Source organism: Hemiscyllium ocellatum, chromosome 23 (assembly GCF_020745735.1).
Source record: "Hemiscyllium ocellatum isolate sHemOce1 chromosome 23, sHemOce1.pat.X.cur, whole genome shotgun sequence".
Lineage (NCBI taxonomy): Eukaryota > Metazoa > Chordata > Chondrichthyes > Orectolobiformes > Hemiscylliidae > Hemiscyllium > Hemiscyllium ocellatum.
Genome location: NC_083423.1, coordinates 39,878,185 through 39,905,613, shown reverse-complemented (window position 1 = coordinate 39,905,613; position 27,429 = coordinate 39,878,185). Strand labels below are relative to the sequence as shown.

At 39.6% G+C, this 27,429-nt stretch overlaps 1 protein-coding gene across 12 annotated transcripts in view; it reads right to left on the bottom strand.

Moving 5' to 3' along the window:
• anks1b (ankyrin repeat and sterile alpha motif domain containing 1B) overlaps positions 1-27,429 on the bottom strand; it is an 815,114-nt gene that overhangs the window by 45,904 nt on the left and 741,781 nt on the right. For 11 of the 12 annotated variants that reach the window (XM_060842911.1, XM_060842914.1, XM_060842910.1 and 8 more), the window contains 2 exons: positions 22,077-22,175; positions 17,869-18,021 (listed from right to left, as the gene is read on the bottom strand). In XM_060842911.1, coding sequence (XP_060698894.1) covers positions 17,869-18,021; positions 22,077-22,175 — 252 coding nt within the window. Of the gene's footprint in view, positions 1-8,991; positions 9,063-17,868; positions 18,022-22,076; positions 22,176-27,429 lie in introns of those variants that run through there. The other variant, XM_060842919.1, reaches the window with a different exon arrangement.

Here is a 27,429-nt window from a genome sequence, read left to right as displayed (position 1 = left end):
GTTCTCTCCCAAATAATCATTAAGGAGCTTCTTGAATATTATCTGCTTCCCTTCACATTTTGTGCATTTCCTTCAATAAACAGCTGTTAGCCAACAAGAGGGGTCATTCAGGGAATGGTTTTGTAAAGGTAACTTGAGATGCCCTGAGGACTTGAAAGAAAATCTATAAATGCAAGTGCTTTGTTCATAATTTCAAATTGTGAAACAACATTAATTTATGTCAATGCTATAGTCATGTAGTTAATGTGTCTTGACATTTCTTTGACCACTTAAGCAGCTTTGTGTGAACCAGAAATCGTCATTTTTCTATTTCACCAGTTAGTTCAATTTAGTTCCTTTCTCTCTCTCAGAAACTTTACAGCTTAGGGCTGTAAGAATTGCCCAAATAGCGTCACCAAATGGATGGACACAGAGTGTATTTCAATCATTATCTAAGGTCGGAAGTCTACAGTGTACAGAATAAATGTTACTCAAATGGTAGCTATCAGTCCTGAGAAGAAGGTTTTAGATTTCCTGTCAGGGAAATCAATGGCTCAAAGCTACAATGTACTATGTACATTCCACAAAAATAATGAGACTGAAGAGCTAAATCTTCAGATTTTAATACAATTTCTTATGAGCTAGATGCTACTGACTTCAATGACATTCTCAAAGGAGACAAAGACTGAAATTGCATCATTTGTTTGCAGATAAACTGCCTGATACTAGATCAGTCTTAATTTACTCTTAAATGAATTGCAAATTTTGCCAGCTAACAATTTCCATGTACAGCTCACAGCAAAAGAATGATCATTCCTAAAGGCATTAAATAAAACACAAAAATCTGCTAATGGCTTAAATTTTAATTAGGTCATTAAATACGGTGGCTGAGACTAATGTCTTTCCTTATGAGTATAAATAATTTTCTATATTAAAGGTATTAGTGTTCACGAATATTCTAAAGCCAACAATATATCGATGATAAAGTACCTGTTTAAAGAATTCATTTTAACTCAGGCATAATCAAACTTTTGCTTTTAAATGATCTCAACAAAGCTTGATTTAAACGTCTCACTTAATTGGTATCAATGGTAGAATTATCACTTCATAAATACCTTGTCTTTACAGTACTGTAAAGGTTCTTTTATGCTGTGAAACTGCAGGCAGATGAAAAATACATGGTTCTTCCACCTTCAACTGCACTTGGAAATTTAAACTGCCTGATTTACCTTGTACTGATGACAGGCACCCACTGTGAACTACCACCACACTCAATGGCCTCGCTTTTGCTGTGTCTTTTGCAAATCAACATTGTTAGTATGAAAACAATGGAAAACAGCATCTGGATAATTGCATAGTGACGCTCTCCTGAAACTAGCTGCAACAGAAAATCATTTCTAGATACTCTACCATGTCCTAACAGTAGGATTAATGTTTATAAGGAGTATCGTCACTCTACTAGGCACTGGAGGGACAACTGAATATCCACAGATGCAGTAAGCAGTAAGTTTGGAATATTGCACAGCACAAGGATCTACTTTGATCTTTCCACCAATGGTTTTTTTTGTCATAATCCATGTGATAAATGCTTGATCAAAACCTTTTAAAAGCACTGCTTGCAACAGTCTCACATGTAGTCAGATATTTCTGATTACTTGAAGAGTTAATCCTGGAGGGTAGCATCCTTGATGTCCAATCATAACCAGATGAAACAATGCATCACTCCCAGTGCTGATGAAAAGTGAAACTGTAATTTGGAGAATTCAAAAGAATAATGTGTATAAATGGGACTCCTTTCAGTATCATGATTATGATAATTTTGTATGCCCACTGCATCCTGTGAGAACACGGTGTCATAGATCTTAACAGTACAAGCAGCAGTTGGTCCATTTCCTGGGCTGGCTCTTCAATTAGTCTTAGTGCCTTTAATTTTTCTTTTTCAATATTTTTGAGATTCCACCTATAAGCTGTTACAGATCCTACTACCGTTACTATTTCTAATGCCACCTTTCATAGTCTAACCATTCTCTGAAATAAATCATTTATTCTCTCCCTTCATTCTTCATCTTAAATCCATTCATTCTCAGAAACAATGCTTTAAGTGATGAAAATGATTTTGACTAATTATTATATCAATACCTGTCCTAACTTTGGGCAACATATCAGACTGTCTCCAGACTATCACTGTTTACATATTAACAACCCAGATCCATAAATTAAGCTTTTTATCCCTGACACTCATCCTGGTAAAATTCTTTTTGATGTTATGTTGAGATTGCACAAGATGCAGGTGAGACCTCTTCTGGAGTACCATGTCCAGTTCTGGCTGCACTGTTATAGAAAGATATAATTAAACTGGAGATGGTTCAGAAGAGATTCACCAGGAATGGAGGGCCAGAGAGATAAGGACAGGCTGGATAAACTGGGACTTTTTTTCACTGGAGTGTATGAGGCTGAGGGGAGACTTTAGAGCAGCTTATACAATCATAAGGTGCATAGATAAAGTGAACTGCCTTTCCCCGAGGTGGGGAATTTTCAAGAATGGGGGTATATTTATAAGATGAGAAAGATTTAAAAAGGATGAGTGGCAACTTTTTTTTAAAATGGAGAGAGTGGTTTGTGCATGGATATTGATAAAACTAAGGATCTTACAGACTTTCTTTCATAATTTTATCACCTTGACTTTACCCCTGCTCCCAACCTCAACCCCACACATATTTAGAATCATTTTCTGCACAGGTATGTTACTGGAACAACTGAAACTAAAAAGGATGCCAAATGCAAATGGTCAGATTTACAGCTGGATTTGGGATAGCCCTAGAAATGCCCACCTGCTCCCACGAACGGACTACAAAAGAGACAACTGTTAGGAAAGTGAACACTGGATGTCTAACATATAGCTCACTCCTACCCATGAATTAGAGGCTATAATGAATCCAAAGTGATTTTAACAAGAGGATTTAAAAAAGGAATCCTCATGCATGTTGTTGTGGTTCTGTTCGCCGAGCTGGGAATTTGTGTTGCAGACATTTCGTCCCCTGTCTAGGTGACATCCTCAATACTTGGGAGCCTCCTGTGAAGCGCTTCTGTGATCTTTTCTCTGGCATTTGTAGTGGTTTGAATCTGCCGCTTCCGGTTGTCAGTTCCAGCTGTCCGTTGCAGTGGTCAGTATATTGGGTCCAGGTCGATGTGCTTATTGATTGAATCTGTGGATGAGTGCCATGCCTCTAGGAATTCCCTGGCTGTTATCTGTTTGGCTTGTCTATAATAGTAGTGTTGTCCCAGTCAAATTCATGTTGCTTGTCATCTGCGTGTGTGACTACTAAGGATAGCTGGTCGTGTCGTTTCGTGGCTAGTTGGTGTTCATGGATGCAGATTATTAGCTGTCTTCCTGTTTGTCCTATGTAGTGTTTTGTGCAGTCCTTGCATGGGATTTTGTACACTACATTGGTTTTGCTCATGCTGGGTATCGGGTCCTTCGTTCTGGTGAGTTGTTGTCTGAGAGTGTCTGTTTGTTTACATAATTTCAGTTTTATTCATTTTGCGGAGTTGTAGATCCAGATGTTAGAATATTACATGCACTATCCACAAATTGTCTTGTCATCTGTCACGTATAGTACATGTTGGTAAACTATTTTACTGTTGGAGCCATCACAATGATGCTCTCATTATGTCAGCACGTGGCATCCAAGAGTATGCAGCAGGGCAAGTGTAGACTGGTTAGCTATCAGGACATGGAAACCTACTGTATTTTCTTCAGCAATCAAATCAACATCGACTAGGAAGTTAGGATCTTCCTGAGCTGTTTGCCTCAGTGTGACAGCAGACAATCTTTGTTTAAACTGCTGTAGCAGAGCCTGGAAAAGTAGCTTCCAAATTCAGTGATGAGTCAATTGTGAACAATCCTACAGTGAAACCATTTTCTTTTTTAAAAGTTCTGATTTAACCTTAAAAGAACACTGGTGAGTCTCTGTTATACCACGTCATCATCTCTCTCGGCCCACCACTGCTCAGGATTTGTTAACCTTCGAGTCTCATGTTAACAACAGCAATTTGTATTGATATAACACCTTTAGCTTAATAAGATGTCAAAAGGTGCTTTTCAAGAACAAATTATGATTCTAAGTCACATAAAACGATGTTAGCACAGGCCTCAAGTTCAGTCAAAGAGGTCAGCTTTAAGAGAGGCCTGAGGGTGGGAAAAAAAATAGAGGGAAAGAGATTGATGGAATTCCAGAGCTTAGAGCCTTGGAAACTGTAAACCTGGTGGGGCACCATTAGTGGGAGGGGGCAATTATATTTTCAAAGGATCAGAACTGCAGAAGTGCCGATATTTCAGACATCTGGAACTGAAGGAGATCAGAGAACTAGGAATGTGCCAAACCTGATGGGATTTGAAAACAAAGATGAGAATTTTAAAATAGAGACATTGCTTCAGCAGGAGTCAAAGTAAAGCAACCAGTAAAATGGTGATGGGTGTACAGGACCAGGAAAAAGATAATACACAAACATCGAGATTTAAGATTATAAAGGTATAGGAGGAGGCTGGCCACTAGAATAGTCTGATGTAAGGCAGGCATGAGTAAAGGATAACCGAGAGAGTTGGGCAATGTTATTCAGTTCTGAATGCTGATGAGAGCGATGGCTCATCATCAGAGTGCATTCAGAGCCAAATCGTAGCACCATGTGTAGCACAGCTGCACAGGAGGCACAAGGAAAACTTTAAGGGTAATATGGCAAGACATGTGACTGTTCAGGGAGCAGCCAAGCATTTCTGCAGGTGTGATTCCAACAATGTAGTTTGCCTTCCTGCAGCCAGATTGGTGAGATGCAAGTGTAGATAACTATGTGGAAATAGCATCATATGTTGATGACAGAGAGATAGTTCATAAAAGGTCAGGTTTGGTTGTTAAAGATTTCTGGATATAAGGGTGTTTGGGGAAGATAAAAAAGTAAAGGAGAGATAATAGTAGTGACAAAGAAACACAGTGTAATGCTGGAGATACAGAATATCACAAAGGAATCAATGAATCTGTTGGACTACAGTTAAAAATCATAGAAGGTGCAATTACATTGCTTTATAGGCCATCAATTAATGGAAAAGATGCAGAACACTAAATGTTAAGGAAATAGCAGAGAGGTACAATACATCTGGCAATCTATAAGGAGGGACTGGGATAGTCTGGGTTATAGCTGTTTAAAGAAGGGAAGATGGCAAAAATTTCAAGAATAGGTTCAGGAGAATTTTTTTTAGGAGAAAGTGAGGACTGCAGATACTGGAGATCAGAGCTGAAAATGTGTTGCTGGAAAAGCGCAGCAGGTCAGGCAGCATCTAAGCAGCAGGAGAATTGACGTTTCGGGCACGAGCCCTTCTCATGCCAGAAATGTTCGATTCTCCTGCTCCTTGGATGCTGCCTGACCTGCTGCGCTTTTCCAGCAACACATTTTCAGCTCCGGAGAATTTTTGCCAGTAAGAAAACAGGCATTGATAGACTTGGTTGTTGGGAATGAGGTAGGCCATTACAGGAACATTTAGGGAATAAAGAATATTGTCTGATAAGGTTTTCGTTAGCTGTAGAAAACTGCAAGGTAAATCCAGAGTAGGAATAATTATCTGGAGAACTCCAACTTCAATGGGATAAGAATAATTCCAGTTTATCTGGGTCAGATCCAAAGGTGAACAACCAAAACTGTATCTGAGTGATGGGCTGCCTTAAGAGATAGTTCAAGCACATCAAGGTATATTCTCATGAAAAGAAAAAAGCAATCAATTCCAGAGTCCCTGGATGACAGGAAAGATAGAGATCAAGGTGAAGCAGGAAAAGTGTACAATTGCTAGGTATCAGCTAGCTAATACAAATGAGAACCAGGCGGAACACAGAAGGTTCAGATTGGAATGCAGAAAGCAAATTGGAGAATCAAACAGACTGACAGCTAATATGAAGTGAATCGGAGAATCTCCAACCATATGAATTATAAAAGGATCATAGGAGGAGGGGTGGGTTGTACCAAATTACATGCCATCCCCAGGTTGCAAACAGGTTCCATTCTCAGGTCGGTTCACAAATCGATTTATACACAAGTCAAATCGCAATGTAGGACAATATGAAATAGCCTTTTATAAGTACATAACATATTCCTATGTCAGATCTTTCAGATTATACCCCATATATTTGTAAATCAGGGACAACCAGTAGGAATTGATGAGCTAAAACAGGGAGCATGGCTGCAGTACTGTATGAATAAACGGCATCTCTGTTTACCAAGGAAGCAGTTATTGCCCATGGTGGAAGAAGAGCTACTTCAGACACTTGACGGGTACAATAGATAAGGCTAGGCTGCCTGAACTTAAAAAGTTGATAAGACACCAGGACCAGATAAGATGCATCCAAAGATGCTGAAGAAGTGTGAAGTGATGAAATTGCATAAACGATGGCAATAATCTTCCAATTGATTTTTTCAGCTATTGGGAGGAAGGTTGAGTGTTCCACAAAATTGGAGAGTTTAAATGTCACAAACTTACTAAAATAGAATGTAAAGATAACTCAGCAATGACAAAGTAGGTTGTGTGCACTTACCTGTGCGTGTGTTGATTTGTGGATGGGTGTGGGAAGGAGGGCTTGTAGAAGCGATCTGGGATAATATTAATGGCCACTTTGGCAAACAGAGGTAACAAAAGTAATATAGAGTGTTGATGTGGTTCACATAGACTTCCAAAGGCATTTGATTAGCTATTGCACAAAAGACTATACTGAACAACATTACAGCTCAGAAGAATAAAAAGGAACTGTAGCAATACGTATATAAACCTGGCTCTGTGACAGGAAATGCTGTGGTAAATGGTAGCTTTTCAGACTGGAGTACACCTTACAATGGGCTCCCCAGTGCTTAGTATTAGGATCCATGTTCTCCAGAAATAGATGCTCAATGACATAGACTTTCCTGTATAGGACACAATTTCAAAAGTTGTGGAGGATACAAAATCTGGAAGTCTTGTAGCATTGTGAACCATAGGAGATGGTGTAGAATGTCAAAAGGGACAGATTGGTGAAATGTGCAATTTGACAGATGAAATTCAAAGTCATTTCAAATTCAAATAGAAAGTGCAAAGTCATTCATTTTGGTCAGAAAATCACAAAACAAAGAGTCCAAAGGGGATGCAGGAACAGTAGTGTTTTCTAACCAATCTGTCAAGAGGTTGCAGCAGGTCTGACTTGAACACAGGGCTCCTGACAGAGTAAGGGCAATACCACTGTTCCACTGACCTGAGGATTTGGATGTACACATGCATAAATCACTGAATGCAGTAGGCCTGGTTGAGTGACAGTTTAGAGTTCCTCTCTGGTCTTGCCGCTTCCCACCATCCATCCCTCCCAAACCTCTGTCCATCCCCAACCCTCCGTTCCCCAATCTCTGCAGCCTCTACTTCACTGGCTGCTGTACCCCAAGATCTGGAATTCCCTCCTTAAACTTCATTTTCTCTGTATCCCTCTCTGGCCTTTAAGGTGACACAAGAAGCGACATTTTTTGATTCTGCTTTTAGTCACCTGATAAATTTTTTTACGTCTTGGTGTCAAATTTTGAAATAGTTCACTAAAATAGGGTGCGAATTTTCTTCAATGTTGGCATACAGTTTTTATAGATTAGACAGATAATTTCCATAAGTTAATTGACAGCACCATTAGGACTACAATCATACAATGTTAAAGGAATTGCAGGTGTTTCATAATAAAATGTTTTCTTTCAATGATATCAGAATCCTTTTTTCTTCTTTTGACAATATATTTCCTTGCATCATTCCACTTTCTTCACACTTTTGATCTCCCTCAACATTATTGGATCTTGTGACAGCAAATGTATCCAGATAACTAACCTTGGGCTGTTGTCCTGATTACTACTCATCAGGTCTGTATAAAGTACTGAGCTTTAAATCATCACTTATTAAGTAAGGAATACCTTACCAATCTTGAAATTAGCAAAATACCCACTGAAAACATCCAAAGTGAAGATGATTGGAATATTTATAGGAAAAGCTTGGACTTAAATAAAAAAGTCTTTGCCAAACAAACATTGGTTAAATGAGCTCAAAAAATGCAATCTTCCTTTAAAAAAAATCCCTTGTACCCAATTCATATTGACATGAACTTTAATCAATTATAGATTGCCAAGCCAGTGGATGTAACATGTAAAATGTAACATCAACAATTTGAACATTAACTGCTAACTGATTTCCTACATTTATACTTAAATTGATTTGCACTCACTATTCAATATATCATTCACTGGCAGATACAATGTTTAATGTTTACTTTAAATTAAGAATTCTTTAATTATGCACTAATGCCGCTGTGTTCCAATCTTTGGTTGTTTAGACAATACATTCCTCCTCAACTCTTTTTTGCTTTATTGAAAGAGAGATGCAACAAGACAATTATAGTGATAGCTCTCTGAACTAGGCTAAAATCTGAAAATCTATTTATGCCAAAGGTCTCGTCAATATATCATTATTTATCGCGATGATTTTTACAGCAAACGTATTTTACTTATTGTAGGCAAAGGTGGTCAAATTATTTTTTCCAGTGTTATCTGAAGACTGAACTATTTAACTATTCAGGAGATACGCTAAATGATCTTACTATGTATGACAGAAGGTGAAGTTGTGAAAGATGTATATAAACAGCACTCACACTGTGTACCTTCGAGCAGAAAGCGTAATAACAATGATGCGTTATTTACGCACACACTACAGATAAACACAGCTGGGATATTTACATAGCTTCGCTTAAACAGGAAATATACTAAGAAGCAATAATAAAACAAATAAGGAAAGAACGGGAGAAACTAGCTACATGGTCCACATCTCTCATCTACTACCGTCAGCTGAAGCATTTTCCCTGCTCTTACTATTGCAAAGCTGCAAATCTGTCTTTTTACCCCGCCGTTCTAGTTTATCATCATTAACTGCAATTCAGCACCTCTCCGTTCCTGAAATGAACGGTTAATCGGACTCACCGGACCCCCAAAGCACTGGCGGAAAGCTGCAGGATTTCTCAATCCTCTCCCAGACAGCAGAGATCTGCAGTCAGATCCTCGCTTTCTGAGTACCTTACCCCCCTCTAATGCGTCACACCACGCCAAAGGATGAGGAACATCAGATTTGCATTTTCTTTTATTCTGCAAAAAAAAAGTTCATGACATAAATACTGCTGTTCTGACTATGGGTCAACAGTGAGCCAGCTCGGCAATGGTTTTTACTGTTGTAACAAGTCTATCAATTCTCCATCAGTACTGACTTGTCCCACTGCATCACTTGCCTTTATTATGGCTATCTTGCCATGCAGAGAGACAAGCCTCTGATTCACGCAAGTGGAAACCTTTGCTTGCAGCGATTATGAAGAGAGACAATGTATTCATTTGTAGCCTTTATTTTTCTGGTTTCCAGCCACAATTACATTTAGTGCCTTAAAAGGCTTGATCGGTTGAATCGAGCAAGTATGTCACTTGCCCATCCCCAGTTTTCAACAAAATGAAAACCTCTCAGCAACTGAGAGATGTTTTACGAATAGCCAAGAACGAGAACCGTCAATCCAAGACCCAACTTCCCACAAGCACGTCTTAAATGGTGGACAAATCAAATACTTCCACAACCAACGTACAGAGAGGACTTGACAACACCGTCTGCTACACGGTTGCAAATAGCTCCGTCCGACAGCTAATTAAGACTCTTGGAGTAGTTGCATTAGTTTACCAGAGGCATGCACGAAAGGCTGACGATTCCCAATGACCCTTTCATTAGATAACATAGGAGAGGAAGAGGGAGAAGCAGTAGGCCAAAGAACAAAAATGCAGGTTTTTTTTGTTTAAAATAAGGCACAGAGATTGGAACGCTGCTATTTTCATTAAACTCGGATCTGAACCTTTTTATTCTGTGCAGAGAACAATTCTGAAAAAATGCTGTAAATCTGGAAGGAATTTGCTAATGAAAGTCTGTTCTTTGCTGAGCTACAATTACCATAGCAACTTCCAGCTGTCATAGCAACCATTTACAGATTCTCCATTTTAAAATGTCTAGAAAAATGACACCTAATAATTGCTGTCAATGCTTAAGTATATTTGATTTTAACTAGATAATTGGTCTTTTGTAAAAACACGTGATAGTGAACTGCATCTTTTGTTAACTATACACTTATAATGCATCAAATAGAAATATTATGTTGTGTTCTTGATGCCAATCCAACACCACATATAAACATAGGAAATGAGTTAGCTGTGACAGAAATTAAAGGTATTTTTGACAGGATCACTAGATTACAATTCATTTCTGGAAATTGAGAGAAATTGTAATGGCTGTTAATAATTAAAAATAAGGCAGACTTGTAAAATTACAATATTCTCAGCAGTATCATGACAATTCACATTCTGTATTGTTATTTGTATCCAATTTTCCAAAATTAGAAGGTTATTGAAAAATTTCACATGAAAAGATGTATAGGTTAGGTGGATTAACCTTGGGAAATGCAGAGTTGCAGAGATGGAGGGGGTGATGGGGTGGTGGTGGGGTGATGGGGGTGATTGGGGTGATGATGGAGGGGTAATGGGAGAGATGGGGGTTGATGGGGGTTGATGGGGGTTATTGGGGGCGATGGGGGGTGGGGGCGATGGGGGGGTTGGGGGGGTGATGGGGAGGTTGGGGGGGTGATGGGGAGGTTGGGGGGGTGATGGGGGGTGGTGTGGTGATGGGGTGGGTGATGGTGATGGGGTGGGTGATGGGGGTGGTGAGGGTCAGGGGGTGATGGGGTGGGTTGGGGATTGATGGGGGGGTGATGTGGGTGGAGGGATGATGGGGGTTGCTGGGGTGGGTGATGTGGGTGGGGGTTGGTGTTGGGGTGATGGGGTGGGTAGGGGGGTGTGGAGGGTGATGGGGGTGGGTGGGGGAGGCTGTCAGTCTGGGTGGGATGCTCTTTGGAGGCTTGGTGAGGACTTTCTGGGCCAAATAGCCTGCTTCCACACTGTAGGGATTCTATAAAAAGGTGTTCTTGTCTGACAATGTCGTGATGTGGCACCTTACCTGCAGTGGAGTGATTAACTATCAGTAGTAATTTTTAAGATTTAACTACCTTGTAACTTCTCCAGAACCGAAGACAGGTTTGTTACAAGCTGTACTGGGCACCTGAGCAGTGCAAAATTTATTAACAGCAACTTTGAATCCTTCCCGATGCTTTAGGGCTTTCTGGAATAAAAGGGACATTATTTTGATTGTTCCTATTTTTCATTTACCATCCTTTTAATATGTCTATGCCTTTAAAAGGATTAGCGGTTGCAAACATTATACTTCTATTCAGAAAAAAAAGGTGTTTTAAGCCCAGCAACTACAGGCCAGTCAGTTTAACTTTAGTGGTATGGGAATTTCTAGAAACAATAGTTTAGGACAAAATTAACAGTCACATGGGCAAAAACAGGTTAGTCAACAAAACTGAGCATGGATTACTGGAGGGCACTGTCTACTTAGATAACTGGCAAGAACATTTTGAAGAGAAATGGTTGATGAATGCACTGCTGTGATGTGGCACTCTGTGAATTCCTCATTTGGAGAGGCAGTGCAGGGTCAAATGGCCTCCCGTACTATAACAATTGTGATTTTTAAGGTGAAAACTGCAAGGAAGCAAACAACAAATCATAGTACACAGTGAAATATCAATCTAATTCAGCCAACTTAAAAAATCAGAAACATGGGCAGGGCCTTGATTTCCAATCAGGGTCAGGAACCTCTCACTCAACTTAACCCAGGTTTCAAATCTACCCCACCCTTTTCTTGATGATGCAACACACTTTGAAAGTACTGATCCCGTAACTGGGCTGGAGGTTGAGATCAATGACACTGAGCTGTACGAGGAACTGATTGCAGAGTACAACACACAAAGACAAACCACAACCTGGCTGGTCTAACTGATTAGAGCAGGAAGGAGGTCAGCAGCTCATGGTGCAAGCAAGTGACCAAACAGCCAATGAAAAATTACTACACCAACCCAAGTGAGGAACTTTCATTCCAACAAAGACACGCTCATAGTGTCTCCCAACACTAATACACTAACATGCATCAAACAGTTCATTTTCTTCATCTATAATTTGAAAGTTACCTTTGAGCCCTCCCCATCCACTATGCAAATACTGAAAAGGTCATTAATTGCAAGTGAACTGCCCCCTGCTGTCCAGACACTGCCCTCATGTCTACATCACCCAAACCAATTCAACATTTGATTCTCATGTTGCTCAGACAAGAGGTTGTGCCTTAAATTGGATCATTTTGCATACATCTGCTATCCATACACACTTAAGTCCAATCTTACTCCTGTAATCTTTAATGAAATGAGAGACCAATTCTAACAAAGTTACAACCTGATCCTTACTTCATAGGAGTTTCATTAAGCATTTCACATTTAGTGGATTTCTCCTTATATATCTAACTGCAAAGTATTCAGTTTTTTCTTTTTTAAAACTTATTTACATATGAAGCAGGATTTAAATATGCAACATTCCTTGAATTTGTCAATGATTCAACTTCCACCTGCTATAGAGGTGTGTAATAACATCTGAACAGGTGGGTGAGAAAAATCTACAATATAGAGTCCCCTTCAAAATAAATTAAAAGATGTTGATACATAAATCCAGATATTCCTTGCAATTTCCAATTTCTTTAAAAATCATCCCAATACATTTTTAAAATTCTGGCTTTATGTTGTAGAACAAATGTATGATTTTATTATTCACCACCTTTTTGTTCATGCCAATATATATTCAGCACATGCATGAGTATCACATCCATTAAGAAAGCAAAATGGACAAAACACAAAGCCTCTTCCAATGGCCCAAGGCCAATACCAGTTTTTATTTCGAGAAACTAGAACAGCCCATATACTTGACTAATAATTTTGTGTGAGAAAGTGAGGACTGCAGATGCTGGAGGATTCCTGAAGAAGGGCTCATGCCCGAAACGTCGATTCTCCTGCTCTTTCGATGCTGTCTGACCTGCTGCACTTTTCCAGCAAAACATTTTTCAGCTAATAATTTATATGATGACATAAAAACAGCATGTAAGAATGAAATGTGTAAATTCAGCTTAAATTGTCTGGATATAAACTAAATGCAATCTCCAGTGAAAAGTGAGTGTAAAACCTCATCATGATTTCATTTCTTTCCTCCTAGCACTGATCACAAATACCATCCTTTGACAACCAAAATGACTCCATTATTTCACATCACTGAGCCAATCAATTGTACTTACTATTAGTTGCTCAGTTATTTGGGCAACTGCACCACCAAGTGCTCAAATCAGTTAATAGCATGTTAATGCGAGATATTGTTCTTACATAAAATGAATATGCTGCATATTCAGCTGCGCATTTGGTAAACAGCAAAAATTAATTTGTTGTCAAGGAAGTGTAATACTTAAACTATCAAACCATTATTGTAGACAAGATGTTCATATGAGGAAAAACAGCTTAAATAAAAAGTCAAAATAATTTGGAAAAGATTATATTTGTTTTGATGTATAATATTTGGTTGGTTTTGACAGACCACAAAACAGAAGTCTCCTTTGAAGTGCAAGTTGTCCAATATGCCTTGAAAGTGGGAGGGGGGGGGAAAACATTTATTCACTTCAATTGGCACTCTGCAGACTTTGACACCCTGGGGACAAGTAGCAACTCACATAATAGTCTTCAATGGTATCAAAGAAGGATGCTGTGTTGGCCATACAGTTAACAGCTTGCAATGCTACCTACCCACGTGGAATCAACAAATCTCTGAGCAAACACATTTCTTTTCAACATTCTTTAAAGTAATAATATATCTGTAAACAATGAACATCTTTTATATCATGCACACAAGGCATACTATTCCCTGCAACAAAATAACAAAATAACTCATAATGAGGTCAACAGGCAATGTCTTCTGTAATGTATCACCCAAGCATTGAAGATGAAAATTACCCCCTAGGTTGATCAGTTCTACTTTACTTACCACTTACTTTGAGGCAAGCACAATTTGATTTCAAAGAACTCTATTCAATAATGCATAAATTAAATAAATGATGTTGAATAATGGATGTAAGAAGATTGAACACTGCATGAACTAAAATGACAGTGAAGGCATACAGCCAGCGTTTCTAGAACTGAACAGTTTTGCTTCTTATTATTGAGCAATACAAAAAGCACCAAGTCACAAATCTAAATTTTTAATCAAGACATTAGTTGGAAATTTGTGCAAAATGGTCTTAGCTACTGGCTGGAGAGCTGACAAAGTCCCTGAAACGCCTCTTGGGCCAGTCACCTTACAAGTCAGTGATAGGCCTTTACCCAAATCAAGGGTCACAGGGTTGGGAAGACCAGCTTTCTGAGAATTTCCAACAAATCAGACTGATGGTGCCACTGGGAAGATGGTGGCTACTGCTGGTACTACATGCAGTTGGGAACACAATGACATGGCGAACAGTTGTGGAAAGGAAGGGTTGAGGGAGTGGGTGTGAATGATCCTCGGTGTCAAGGTCAAGAATTGGCTTTCAGTCAAAAATCCCTCTTTCCTGAAGTCAGATTCCTGAATCAAGAACTGAGCACCTTTGAACAAGAAATCCACCCCTTCCCCATGGAGTTCGTAAGATAAACAAGTCATAGCCCCAGAATGGCAAGCACCCCACTCTCTACCCACCTGCTTGGTTAATACCCATGGTGATTGGATGAAGTCTTGAAGTGAGTCTCTTATTGTTTGCTTGAGGGCTGCTAATGGGGCAGAATGCTGTCCATGGACTTAATTGTGTGGAGACAGAGGGCTAAAACATGACAACTTGAAAGTGAACATCCCAGAGGAATGGGAGTTCAAAGTTCAGGTATACACAAAGAGTCAGACTGGTTTGTATCATTTCCAAATTTCATTTCCTTTTGCGAAGGTAGTGGCATTCTCACTCATAACCCTCTAGGCCAATAAAACAATCCTGAGCCACCAAATACCCCACAGGAGAGGGCATAAGGTTCTGTCCATTGTGGATTAATCAATAACTTGCTTGTTTTCATTAGATCACAGAGCAAATATAAATCTTTAGTCTAAATTAAATCTTCCATCCAAAGGCAAACCTAGCTTCAACATTCAGTCATCTTCAAATTGCCTCCAAGATGTCCATTTTGCCTGCCTTATCAGAAAATCAGTCCAAGACTGTTAATTAGTGTCTTATGGAGGAGTATCCTAGCATCAGTACCAAAATCTGCCTTTTATCATATAACTTATGTTCCCTTGCCTTATTTCCATGGCACTTCTTGAAGTAGTGCTTGCACTTGCCTTTTCCAGGTCACTTATCTGAATACCTCACCACCTCACTAATGTTCTGTGTCATTTGCCTCCTTTACAGTTTCCTCACCTTTCTCATAACTCAATCCATGTGGGACACCAGAGAAGTGATGAACACAAAAGGTTCCAGGAATCAGTGGTGTGGCTTCATTCTTTTTGTGTCACCTCCAGGGATTGAATGTTTCTCCTGTCTCTCAGTAGATCCTTCTGGATTTATTATCACCACTGTTTAATTATCATGACAAAGCAAAACATCCAGTACATACATACGGAATGCATATTTTAGAATATCAAACATTTACTTCAGATACTATTGCATAGACATTTTGTAGTTGCCTTGATATCACTCAGGATGATATTGACCCACCCTGAGCAGTCTTCATGGTTCCAGGCTGATCTAACCTCAACAATATCTGCTTGATCCTGGAATTGATCCATCATTCAGAGAGAGCTGGTGTGTCAGGCACCACCATTCCCCTGGATCATGATAGCCATTTGACAGGGTGGAGCCCAACTACTTACTCAGTACTCTGTGGCATTTGTGTTTGGAACACATTTTGTTTCATTAATCAGATCACTGTAAACTGCTATGCGGTGTCTGACTAAAATGACTCTGTCTTTGACACCCCTTATTTCAGGAGTAGACCCACAATACCATTATGAGGGAGTACAGGAACTCAGACTATATTGTGTTCTTGCCACGTCAATCCCTCCTCCAAGTGGTGTTCGACATGGAGGAGCATTGATTTGTCAGCCGAGGGAAGTCTGCGTGTGCTAATCAGCAGCAAGTTTCCCTGCCCATGTTTAATCTGAAGCCATGAAACTTCACATAATCCAGAGTCAAAGCTGAGGAGTCCCGGGGCAACTCCCTCCCAACTGTATACCACTGTGCCATCACCTCCGTTGGGTCAGTCCTGCCAGTGGGACAGGACATATCTAGGGATGGTGATGATGGTGACTGGGACATTGTAAGGGATGATTCTGTGAGTACCATACTCGCAAGCTGTTTCTTGACTAGTTTGTAAGTCTTACAATTTTGGCACTAGCTTTAGATATCAGAAAGGAGGAAGTTGCAGGGTCAACAGGGCTGAGTTTGTTGTTGTCATTTCCAGTGCCTAGGCTGATGCCTGGTCCATCCAGTTTCATTCCATTTTGTTTTAAAGACTTTTAAGCAGTTTAAGATAACAGAATAGCTTTCAAAGTCACTTTAGATAAGGAAGGTAGATTTTCTTCTCTATTACTTCAGTGAACCAGATGGTGTTTTGAAGTGATTTGATGAAATTACAAGATTATCATTAGATTTTTAATTGCAGATTTTGTTTTTCAATTCAAAGTTCATCATCTTTCTTGGTGGGATTTGAACCCGGGCGTTCCTGGGTCTAAAGAAAAGCAAGATTTTAAGCCATATCATGGATCCCCTCGTTGTTTGTAGGTTTTGAGGTCCCAATGAATGCATCCCACATTTCGACTGTGTGGGAGGTTGCAGCTCTTATGTGATAACCATAAGGAGCTTCTCCTCAACTTCTGGTGTCACTTCAGTCTCAAACCTCAATATCAATTCTTCCCATCTCTGGTGTAGGAGATTGGGGAAAGGGGACAAGAGTAATTGTAAGGACTTGTTCTTGAGTCTCCTGCTGGGTTTGCCGACATGGCCATCTCAAGGTGCTAATTGTGACCCCTGGCTGCAGTTGGTATCCCTGCATCTCTGTTGCCATCTCTGGCTGCCATAGAAAAGCAGCCCAAATATCCACAAATCTCTCTAAAGCACTCTGAGACAGATTAGCATCTCAGGGTTGAAAATATTAAGGACAGTAGCAATAATATTATTACTTAAATTACAAATTTCCCCTGTTTTATGATTCAGTTGTACAGGCAACTCAGCACCTGGGTTTAAATTTGAAAAGAAGGAATGTGAAACACCGAACACAGAACTGGTTCTAAAGGATTTTCATGTTCTTGTAAAATTATAAATAATAAATGAAGAGGTACTAAACAATGCGAATTAGTGTCGAGATTTGTGGAAGCAATACTGTAGTGAAGGTTTTGATTGTTACAGGGTGATCTCAAAAACAAATAATTCTTTTTATAAAATACACTATACATCATAAATGAAAAGGGAGTAAAATTCCAGTGGCTTAAATGTGATGAAAATAAAAAAAAGCCTCTTTCTTACATTTGCTAACAATATTATGTCCCAACACCTGAACATAAGTCACAGTGATAAGATCCAATTCGTAACATGTCCGTAGAAACCTCAGCCAGTTCCAGAAAATAAACTGTCCTAAATAATATGACAATTTTGGACAATGGATGAAGTCAAATGTGTACTCTAGAAATTGATGAATTCATCTAATTCAAGCCTAAAAGCAACCAAGACTGACACTGCATTGAGTTAAGGTATATTCAAAATAAGAGCTTTATAAAAACTTACTTTGCTATCTCATTTCTCCTTCTTCAGTAAGTCACAGGTTACATTATAGCAGTCATTCAGAATGTAAAGCATTTCAGCACTAACAGTTTATTTTAAACGCATCACATGAATCATGAACTTACATTAATGAGTTCGATTTCCCACAGCTTTTTCACGAGGTCCATTGAGGTATAACCATTTGCCAGGAAGGTCTTGATGTAGTCGTTCAGCTCCAAAGAATCTAACCAGTCAGCGACAGACGTTGGACTGTTCGTATCATAACCAATAACTTTAACCTGCAACAAAGAAGAAATATACACATGTAAGATGCATAAAATTACGTAAGGAGATTTTGTTATTTTATGTAACATCTTCATGATGAGATCCTGTCCCGAGTATCAGTTGTCATATTTGATTTCAAAAAATCAGAAAGCAGCATTTGAAGATTGTAGTTGCTCCATCCTAAATATGGGATTTAAGAAAGCTTGTCATTTTTCACTTAATAACATTTTCTATAGCCAGACATGGCATCTAAAAATGCAGCCATTATAGCATCACTGAACATATCATAATTCCCATAAAACACTGGAAAAGAATTAATTATTATGCACAAATATTTTGAAAGGAATGGAGTTGACAGATTTAAAAATTTGCTGGTGTTCTCCATGCTAGTAGGGATGAGTTTAAAGCACTTTCATCTACAATCTGATGATACTGTTGGGCACAATTCATCCAACATTCACCTGAGGAAATGACTATCATCAGAATTAGAATCTTCAAACTAGTGAGTAAACATGCACAAACCTTAATAAATCATAAGATCAACCAACAGTTCATTCGATTCATTCTCAGGATGAGAGGGCCTATAATCACTGGAGTTTTGAGGAGTTGAAATGTATAAAATTCTCATTGGCTTTGTCAGACAGTGAGAGACCATTTTACAGTGGTTAGAGGGTCTAGAGTTAGAATTCAGCCATTTAGAACAGGGATGTGGAGACAAACTGTGATTCTTCAGTGTGTGTCACACCCAGAAAGGCTACAAGTGTCATTTGAGAAGTCTATTTAAACTTCAGACGAGGGTATTTTGGAGGCTGATAAATTCAAGGGCAGTGGGGATAGGTGGAAAGTTGAGTTCATGTAAAAGTTCAGACATGATCTAATTGAATGGCAGAGCAGGTTTCAGGGTCTGTGTGGCCTACTCTTGCTTATTAGCATTTCTAGCATCCAGGTTATTAAATTTGCCCCAATTGCTAGCCTCCGTTGAAGAGAGCCCTATAATATATAAACTGCAAATGTCAAATAGAACTTTCTAATTCAAATAGAACATTCAAATAAAGAAGAAAGAATATCACAATATTCCAAGTTGAGTTAAAATCATTAAACTCTCTCCAGCAAAAATCCACCTAGTTTTGCCATCACCCAATTTGCCAAACAGTTGGTTAGAAGTCAACTTAACTACTCCTTAAAGAAGGAGTTTAGTAAGTTCTTGAGAAGTAAAAACAGGTGGAAGCCAGTTTTGAAATTAATTGTTTTCTTTAACTTTGAATTGTACAATATGATAACCAGAAAGAAAAATATGTTGTTTGTTTGAACTTGCGAGTTGCTTAAATATACTTTTGGGCATTTGGCCATACAGACCGATATGAAAAGTAAGAACTGGTGCTATATTCACGATATATTCAGAATTAACTGTCAATACTGGTTTATTTAACAATACATCTAATCTAGGTGGGACAGCTTGAGAATCATCTGCTAATTATCCTTTGTACAAATTATAACAAGTGAACCGATTGCCCATGTTGTTTTCATTTTGAGGAAGATATTAACCTTCAAATTGCCAGAGTAATGCTGAAAATTATGAATTACACAGGTCTGCAAATTTCAAACTATTTTTAACTTTATAAATGTGGTAAAATATAAATATACAAACATACAAAATTCTTATAGGACTCAACAGGTCAGATTCATGGAGGAAGTTTCCCCGAGCTGGGGGAGAGCTCCCAAGGGACAACGTCATAGAATAAGGAGTGGATCATAAGGCTTAGGATGAGAAGGAATTTCTTCACTCAGAGTGGAGAACGCTTTAGGTTTCTCTGCCCCAGAGTACAATGGAGCCTCAGTCACTGAGTGGCTCAGGTCATTATATTATATTAAAGGCATCAAGGGATGTGGAGATAGTGTAGGAAAATAGTGTTGGCATTCTAGCTATGGAGGAGCCTCAATGGGCAAGACAGCTACACCTGCTCCTACTAACCATGGCCAGGACTCAAAAACCAACATTATAGATCATATTTATACAAATGTACTTTAATATGAGATTATCAATCTCATCATATTTCGAATAATGAAACAGTGCTGTAGTTTATTCAATTATCTTCAAATTTTGCTTTTTCTTTCTCCCGCTTCTACTAGTAGATATTTGGCTTCATTCTGGCTGCATTTTCCTCTCCTATGTACATTATTACTCTTAAAAACAAAAATACTTCTACAGCATTGACTTTTCCAAATGCTGTCATCTTCGCTTCTGAAGTTGGAACAAGCAGAAAAAAATTGTTTTGGACTGACTGATAATTGACTGTAAAGATTAATTTTAAATCTAATTCAACACTAAATGTAACCAGAAACTGACCATTTCTATTACAGAAATGTGCATTTTTGAGCATGGTCAGACCAGCATTTATTAAATAGGAGTTGACAGTATAATTGAAGCAAACTAAAACTATGAAGAAAGAGAACAGGGTGAGATGGCATGAGTCACTCTCTCTTGCTGAGAGCCAGCACAGACAAGAAAGGTTTAATAGTCTCCTTCAGCACACTAACTATTCTGTAATTCCATGATTGTCTAAAAGGGTTAGCCCTTATACTGTCATCAGGAAGACAGTAGGAGGTGTGGACATATCATTCTTTTGAGTTGGAATAGGAATTATTGGAATATTAAATTGGGAGTCAATCCTAAATTTCTTTTCAAACTTCATTTTCTTGTCATAATGTATTATACTTCACCATTAATCATCAAGTTGAAAACTTATCTCCAGTCAACCTATTTAATTTAACTCATCATAATACAATTGTAATTAGTTTACCTTCCAGTCTCGTATGTAAACTGATCACAGGTTGCTGTCACTTCTAGATTGCTGAAGAACAAATTCTGACTAGTGATGCTCTATAATTATTGCTGCCAGGAACTAGCTTAGGAATGGTAAAGAAGTTCCTACCATTAAATTAGAAATATATACATCTTGACAGAGGATATTAAATGACAGTATGTCCTCATTATACTGCACAAATGCATTTAGGTAGATTGGCATTTCAAATTGAACTGAATCTTTGTAAATATTTATATAAGTTAATATATTTTATAGACAGCTCATTTAGAGTAACAAATTGGCAATTGTACTGAGATGAAACTAAAAAGGCATATAATGCTGAATTAGGCAAAAGTGAGGACTGCAGATGCTGGAAATTAGAGTCTAGATTAGAGTGGTGCTGGAAAAGCACAGCAGGTCAGGCAGCATTCGAGGAGCAGAAAAATCGACATTTCGGGCAAAAGCCCTTCATCAGGACTGAAGGCAGGGAGCCTCCAGGGTGGAGACATAAATGGGACAGGGGTGGGGCTGGGGAGAAGGCAGCAAAGAGTACAATAGGTGGATGGGGGTGGGGATGAAGGTGATAGGTCAGAGAGGAGGGTGGGGGAGGGTAGCAAAGAGTACAATGGATGGTGGGGGTGTGGATGAACATAATAGGTTAGAGAGGAGGGTGGCATGGATAGGTGGGAAGGAAGATTGGAGCAGGTCTGTTTCAGTACATGGTTGAAGAGCTTCAGAGCAGAGGAGATGACCTGGGGGCTGCAATGAGAGAGAGACTCACTGAGATTCTTGTGGAGAGAGGAGGAGAACTTCTTCAAGGTAGATATCCTTGCACGAGGATTCGTAGTAAGGTTAAAATCAACTGGGCAAATTTGAGGACTGCAGATGCTGGAAATTGGAGTCCAGATTAGAGTGCTGCTAGGTATCTAAATGAGTCATGTCTAATTCAAATTCCACAAAATGGACACTGGATAAATTAGCACTGCACTTGATTAATTTCTCCATATGCTTGTACAATGGAATTGGTACAATGAATACTCTAATTTTCCAGGAAGTGAAGTACAGCAAAATCTCTGTTGAACAAATTTTATTGACAACTAATAAGTTTTGCCTGGACAAGATCATATTGATAGAAGCTTTCACACAAGCTGTGTAATAAATACAAGGGCATCAAACTCAACGCCATCCAATACGAATTAGTCCACCACATGATTACATATAACTACAGGAGGTGTTCTTTTTACTGGCATCATATTGCAACTCACCCGAGGAAGGCCACGAACTGCTTGTAAAATTCGCTGTCTGTGTGAAGAATTAAGGATGCCAATCTCCAACAAATCCTGGTCTTCCACAACATTGCTTCCCTTGAAAGGGAGACAAGTAAAAAGAGAAAAATTATGTCACTCCCACAGTCAAAATGTGATTATAATGATCTGATAAACTTCTCCATTGTAAGCCCAGCAGCAGCAATATACAGGAAGCAGCAGGTGAACAGTGACTATCAAATGGTTACCCCGTGCCATGAAATTTCTCTGCGCTTGCTGAAGTTTCTTTGATGTTGACTTGCTTAGACATCAATCGAATTTGGGATATAAAAAAATGCTATTGTAAACAAATAAAGAAAGCAGAAGTAGCAAGCCAGCTTTCCACAGACTGTATTGATTCCACGCACAGGAAAGAAGACACTTTCCTTACCCTGAAAGTCAGCTCCTCCAGGTTTGCAACTGTGGTCAATAGTACCCAGCATGACGCAAGCATCTCAGTAGTTTAGCTGTTGTGCCATTCTGTTTACATATGTTTCTTTTATTAAGATGCACTCTCTGCCCTGAAGGGGTCTTGAACCATATTTTGTTTGCACAAATTAAATGCTAACATTTGCTTAATTGTTGAAAAGAAAGATCATGCTACAGGCACGTCATTTCATTCCACATTGTCATTTCTACAGATAGTCACAGCTTGGATTGCAATAATTTCCATTTTTCACCGAGCATTTACAAAACAGTCCTGAATAACCCAAGGATGCTGACTTTCTGCAACAATATTGAATTTTAAAACCTTCAGAATATTAAGAGAAGAACATCAGGAAGACAAGTGTGATTGGTGCTTTAAAGGTCAAATAAAAAAGACAAATTTGCATTGAAAAAAACAACTTGCACGGTTTCAGGATAAAAGACTTGTGAACTGTGTTCATTGTTGTAATGTAAAATATGTGGCACTCAAGTCTCACTTACCAAAACTCCTACAATCAACAATGGGATAAAGGCTAGAGAATCTGTATTTTTTTAAATGATGTTTATTGAGGCACTGATATGGACCAGGACAGGGATGATGCCCTGATCTTCTTTGAAATAGAACCATGGGAATTTTTGCATCCACATGTGAGACCAGACAGTCATAGAATCTCTACTGCGTGGAAACAGGCCATTTGGCCCAACAAGTCCACACTGACCCTCTGAAGAGTATCCCACCCAGACCCATTCCCGTACCCTATTACTCTACATTGCCCCTGACAAATGCACCGAGCTGACACATCCCTGACCACTACGGGCAATTTAGCATGGCCAATTCACCTAACCTGCACATCTTTGGATTGTGGGAGGAAGCCAGAGCACCCGGAGGAAACCCATACAGACACGGGGAGAATGTGCAAGTTCTTTAATTTAATGTTTCATCTGAACATTGGCAGTTCTGACAATGCATCACTTTCTCAGCAAAGCACTGGAGCATGAGGTTAGGTTTTTGTACTCAAGTCCAGGAATGAAAACTGAACTCAGGAGTGCTACCAATTGAGACACTGCCAAATGGCCCTTCCTTAAAAAAAATCTTGGGATTTGGGCATTTGTTGCCCCTCAACCAATTGGTTTGCTAGGGCATTTTAGAGACATTTAGGAGCCAAGCACATTGCCGAGGGTCTGGAGTTACACGTAGATCAAAATTGAGGAAGTGCTGCAGATGAAGTAAGGGTGCAGATTTCCTTCTCTCAAGGAAGTTAGTCAATTTTACAACAATTGCTGACAGTAATGGTGACGAAGACAACTGAGACTAGCTTTATATTTCAGGTTTATTTATTGAATTTAAATTCCACCGGTTGGTACAATGGGATATGAATCCATGTACTTAGAAGTTCTGGATAACTAATCCACTGGCATTACCAGTGCACTACCATCATCACTCCCTATTCACTTACTGTTAAACATTGGACAAAGTATGGCAATTAAAGCAAAAATAGATTACTGGTTTCAACAATCACATGTGAACATGTGGGTTAGGAGTAAACATTTCAGTCCTTGAGGGTTTGCTGTGCTATTTAATAGGAACATAGCTGATCTGACTGTGTCCTTAGCTCTACTTTCTTGTTTACACCTTCAACTTCCTCATCAATGAAGAATCTGTGTAACTCTGTAGTGAAATATTCAATGGTTGTGTGTCCACTGCACTCTAGGGAAAAGATTTCCACAGGCTACCAACTCTCAGAACATAAGAAATTCTGCTCATCTCCTTACATGGGAGGTCCCTTTACAGTATGTTGTCACTCAATGTTGCCTTGCTAAATACTTTAACTTCATGAATATAACAGCTACATATCACCTACTTCAAAGAGAGTCATATACCATGGGAACAGACCTTACAGTGCAACCAGTCCATGCCAAACGTAAACCCAAACTAAATTAGTCCCACCTGCCTGTTCCTGACCCAGATCCCTCGAAACCTGTCCTATTCATGTATCTATCCAAATGTCTTTTAAATATTATAATTGTACCCACATTGTGGGCGGCACGGTGGCACAGTGGTTAGCACTGCTGCCTCACAGCGCCTGAGACCCGGGTTCAATTCCTGTGTGGAGTTTGCACGTTCTCCCCGTGTCTGCGTGGGTTTCCTCCGGGTGCTCCGGTTTCCTCCCACTGTCCAAAGATGTGCGGGTCAGGTGAATTGGCCAAGCTAAATTGCCCGTAGTGTTAGGCAAGGGGTAAATGTAGGGGGATAGGTGGGTTGCGCTTCGGCGGGTCGGTGTGGACTTGTTGGGCCGAAGGGCCTGTTTCCACACTGTAAGTAATCTAATCCAATAAATTCTGAGGAAATACATTCCACACGCGAACCACTCTCTGTGTAAAAAAATTGCGTCTTATGTCTTTCTTAAGTCTCTCTCCTTTCACTTTAAAAATCTGCCCCCAGTCTTGAAATTCCCCATCTTAGGGAAAAGACAACTGCCATCAACTCTATCTATACCTCTCATTATTTTATAAACTTCTATCAGGTCGCTTCTAAACCTCCTACACTCCCGTTTGCCCTCCTGATTTCCATCTCAAGAATGCCCTTACACACCTTGACCTCAGTTGTCTATACCTAACACATGCCTCATTCTCTTCTTGATCAGAGCCTCAAATGTTTTATTAATCTATTGATCCCTATGCCGACCACCCCTACCTCTCATTCTAACAGAAACTTATTGCCTCTGAACTCTCATTATCTCACTTTTCTTGTCAATGTCAGACGTCCTCTTCTGTGGACTGGATTATAGTATCACCTCTCATGCTCTAGCCCTCATTCCATCTCATACAAACCCATTTCCCAACCCCGACTACTGCCCAGCTCCCAAAGCTACCACTGTCCAACCTTGCCTCTGCCCGAGGCCTCGGCTGTTTTGCTCCCTCACGTTTCTTCTCTCCAGCGCCTTGCTTCACCTATGATGCTTGGCCGCTCCACACTCCCCCCTCCCCCCAAAAAAACCCAATACCACGCCTTTTCCAGCAATTTCTGTTTTTGTTTCTGAATCACAGCATCCACAGTTCTGTCGGTTTTTATTGGTTAGTGCTGGTTGTCCAGAAATTTCTGCGGATACTTGCACCAAACATCATCTGCCACTAGATGGGGCCTGGTTAAGCTAAAGGGACAGTATTGTATGGCATTGTATTTTGTTCGTAATTTCAGCAAAGAATGGAAGTACTGCACATAGATGGTACTGCATTCCAACTTGTACATTGTCTTTGCTGGGTGAGAAATGTCAAACTTTTGACCTGGATTTCATGAGGAAACAATGATTCACTTGAAGTCCTGATTTCCTGGAATTAACCAGATCTTGAAGTATTGATTTATTTTATTTTAAAACTGCATTCCCTTGTTCTAATCTTTCCAAAAGGAAAACATCAAACTTGCCAAAGCCCCTCAGAATCTTATACATTTTGGTAAGACCAGATACAAACTGAATCTGTCCAACCTTTCCTCTGAAGATAAGAGTCATAGAATCATAGCAGTCACAGCACAGACACAGACGCTTCAGTCCAACATGTCCATGCTGACCAGATATTCGATATAAATGTAGTCCCATTTGCCTGCATTTGGCCATATTCCTCGAAACCCTTCCCATTTATATACACATCTAAATACCTTTTAAATGCTGTAATTGTACCAGCTTCTTTCTGATAGCTCATTCCTTACATGCACCCTCTGCGTGAACAAGTTGCCCCTTAGGTCCCTTTGAAATTTTTCCCCTCTCACCCTATCTAGGGAAAAGATCTTGCCTATTTACCCTATCCATGCCCCTCATCACTTTATAAACCTCTATAAGGTCATCCCTCAGCCTCCAACGCTCCAGGGAAAATAGCCCCAGCCTATTTAGCCTCTCCCTATAGGCCATACCCTTCAAGTCTGACAACATCTTCGTAATCCTTTTCTGAACTCTTTCAAGTTTCACAACATCCTTCTTATAGGAGGGAGACCAAAACCCCACACAGTACTCCAAAACTCCTAACCAATGTCCTGTACAGCTGCAACATGACCTCCCAGCTCCTATACTCAATGCACTGACCAATAAAGGCAAGCATATAAAACACCTTCTTCACTATCCTATCTATCTGCCATTCCACTTTCAAAGAATTATGAACCTACACTCCAAGGTCTCTTTGTTCAGCAAAACTCCCCAGGACCTTATCATTAACAGTATAAGTCCTGTCCTGATTTGCCTTTTCCGAAATGCAGAATCTCACATTTATCTAAATTAAACTCCATCTGACACTCCTTGGCCCATTGGCCCTTCTGATCAATGGTATTCCTGATGAAGGGCTTTTGCCCGAAACGTCAGTTTTACTGCTCGTCGGATGCTGCCTGAACTGCTGTGCTTTTCCATCACCACTAATCCAGAATCTGGTTTCCAGCATCTGCAGTCATTGTTTTTACCCATCTGATCAATATCTCATTGTGATCTGAGGTAACCTTCTTCACTGTCCACTACACCTCCAATTTTGGTGTCATCCTTAAACTTACTGATCCAGACCTCCTATGTTCACATCAAATCATTTATCTAGATGATAAAAAGTAGTGGACCCAGCAGCGATCCTTGTGGCACACCACTGGTCACAGGCCTCCAGTCTGAAAATCAACTCTCCACCACCACCCTCTGTCCTTCACCTTCGAGCTAGTTTTGTATTTAAATGGCTAGTTCTCCCTGTCTTCCATGTGATCTAACTTTGCCAACCAGTCTACCATGAGGAATCTTGTCAAATGCCACACAGATCATGTCCACTGCTCTGCCCTCATCAATCCTCTTTGTTACTTCATCAAAAAACTCCATCAAATTCATGAGACATGATTCCCACTCACAAAGCCATGTTGACTATCCCT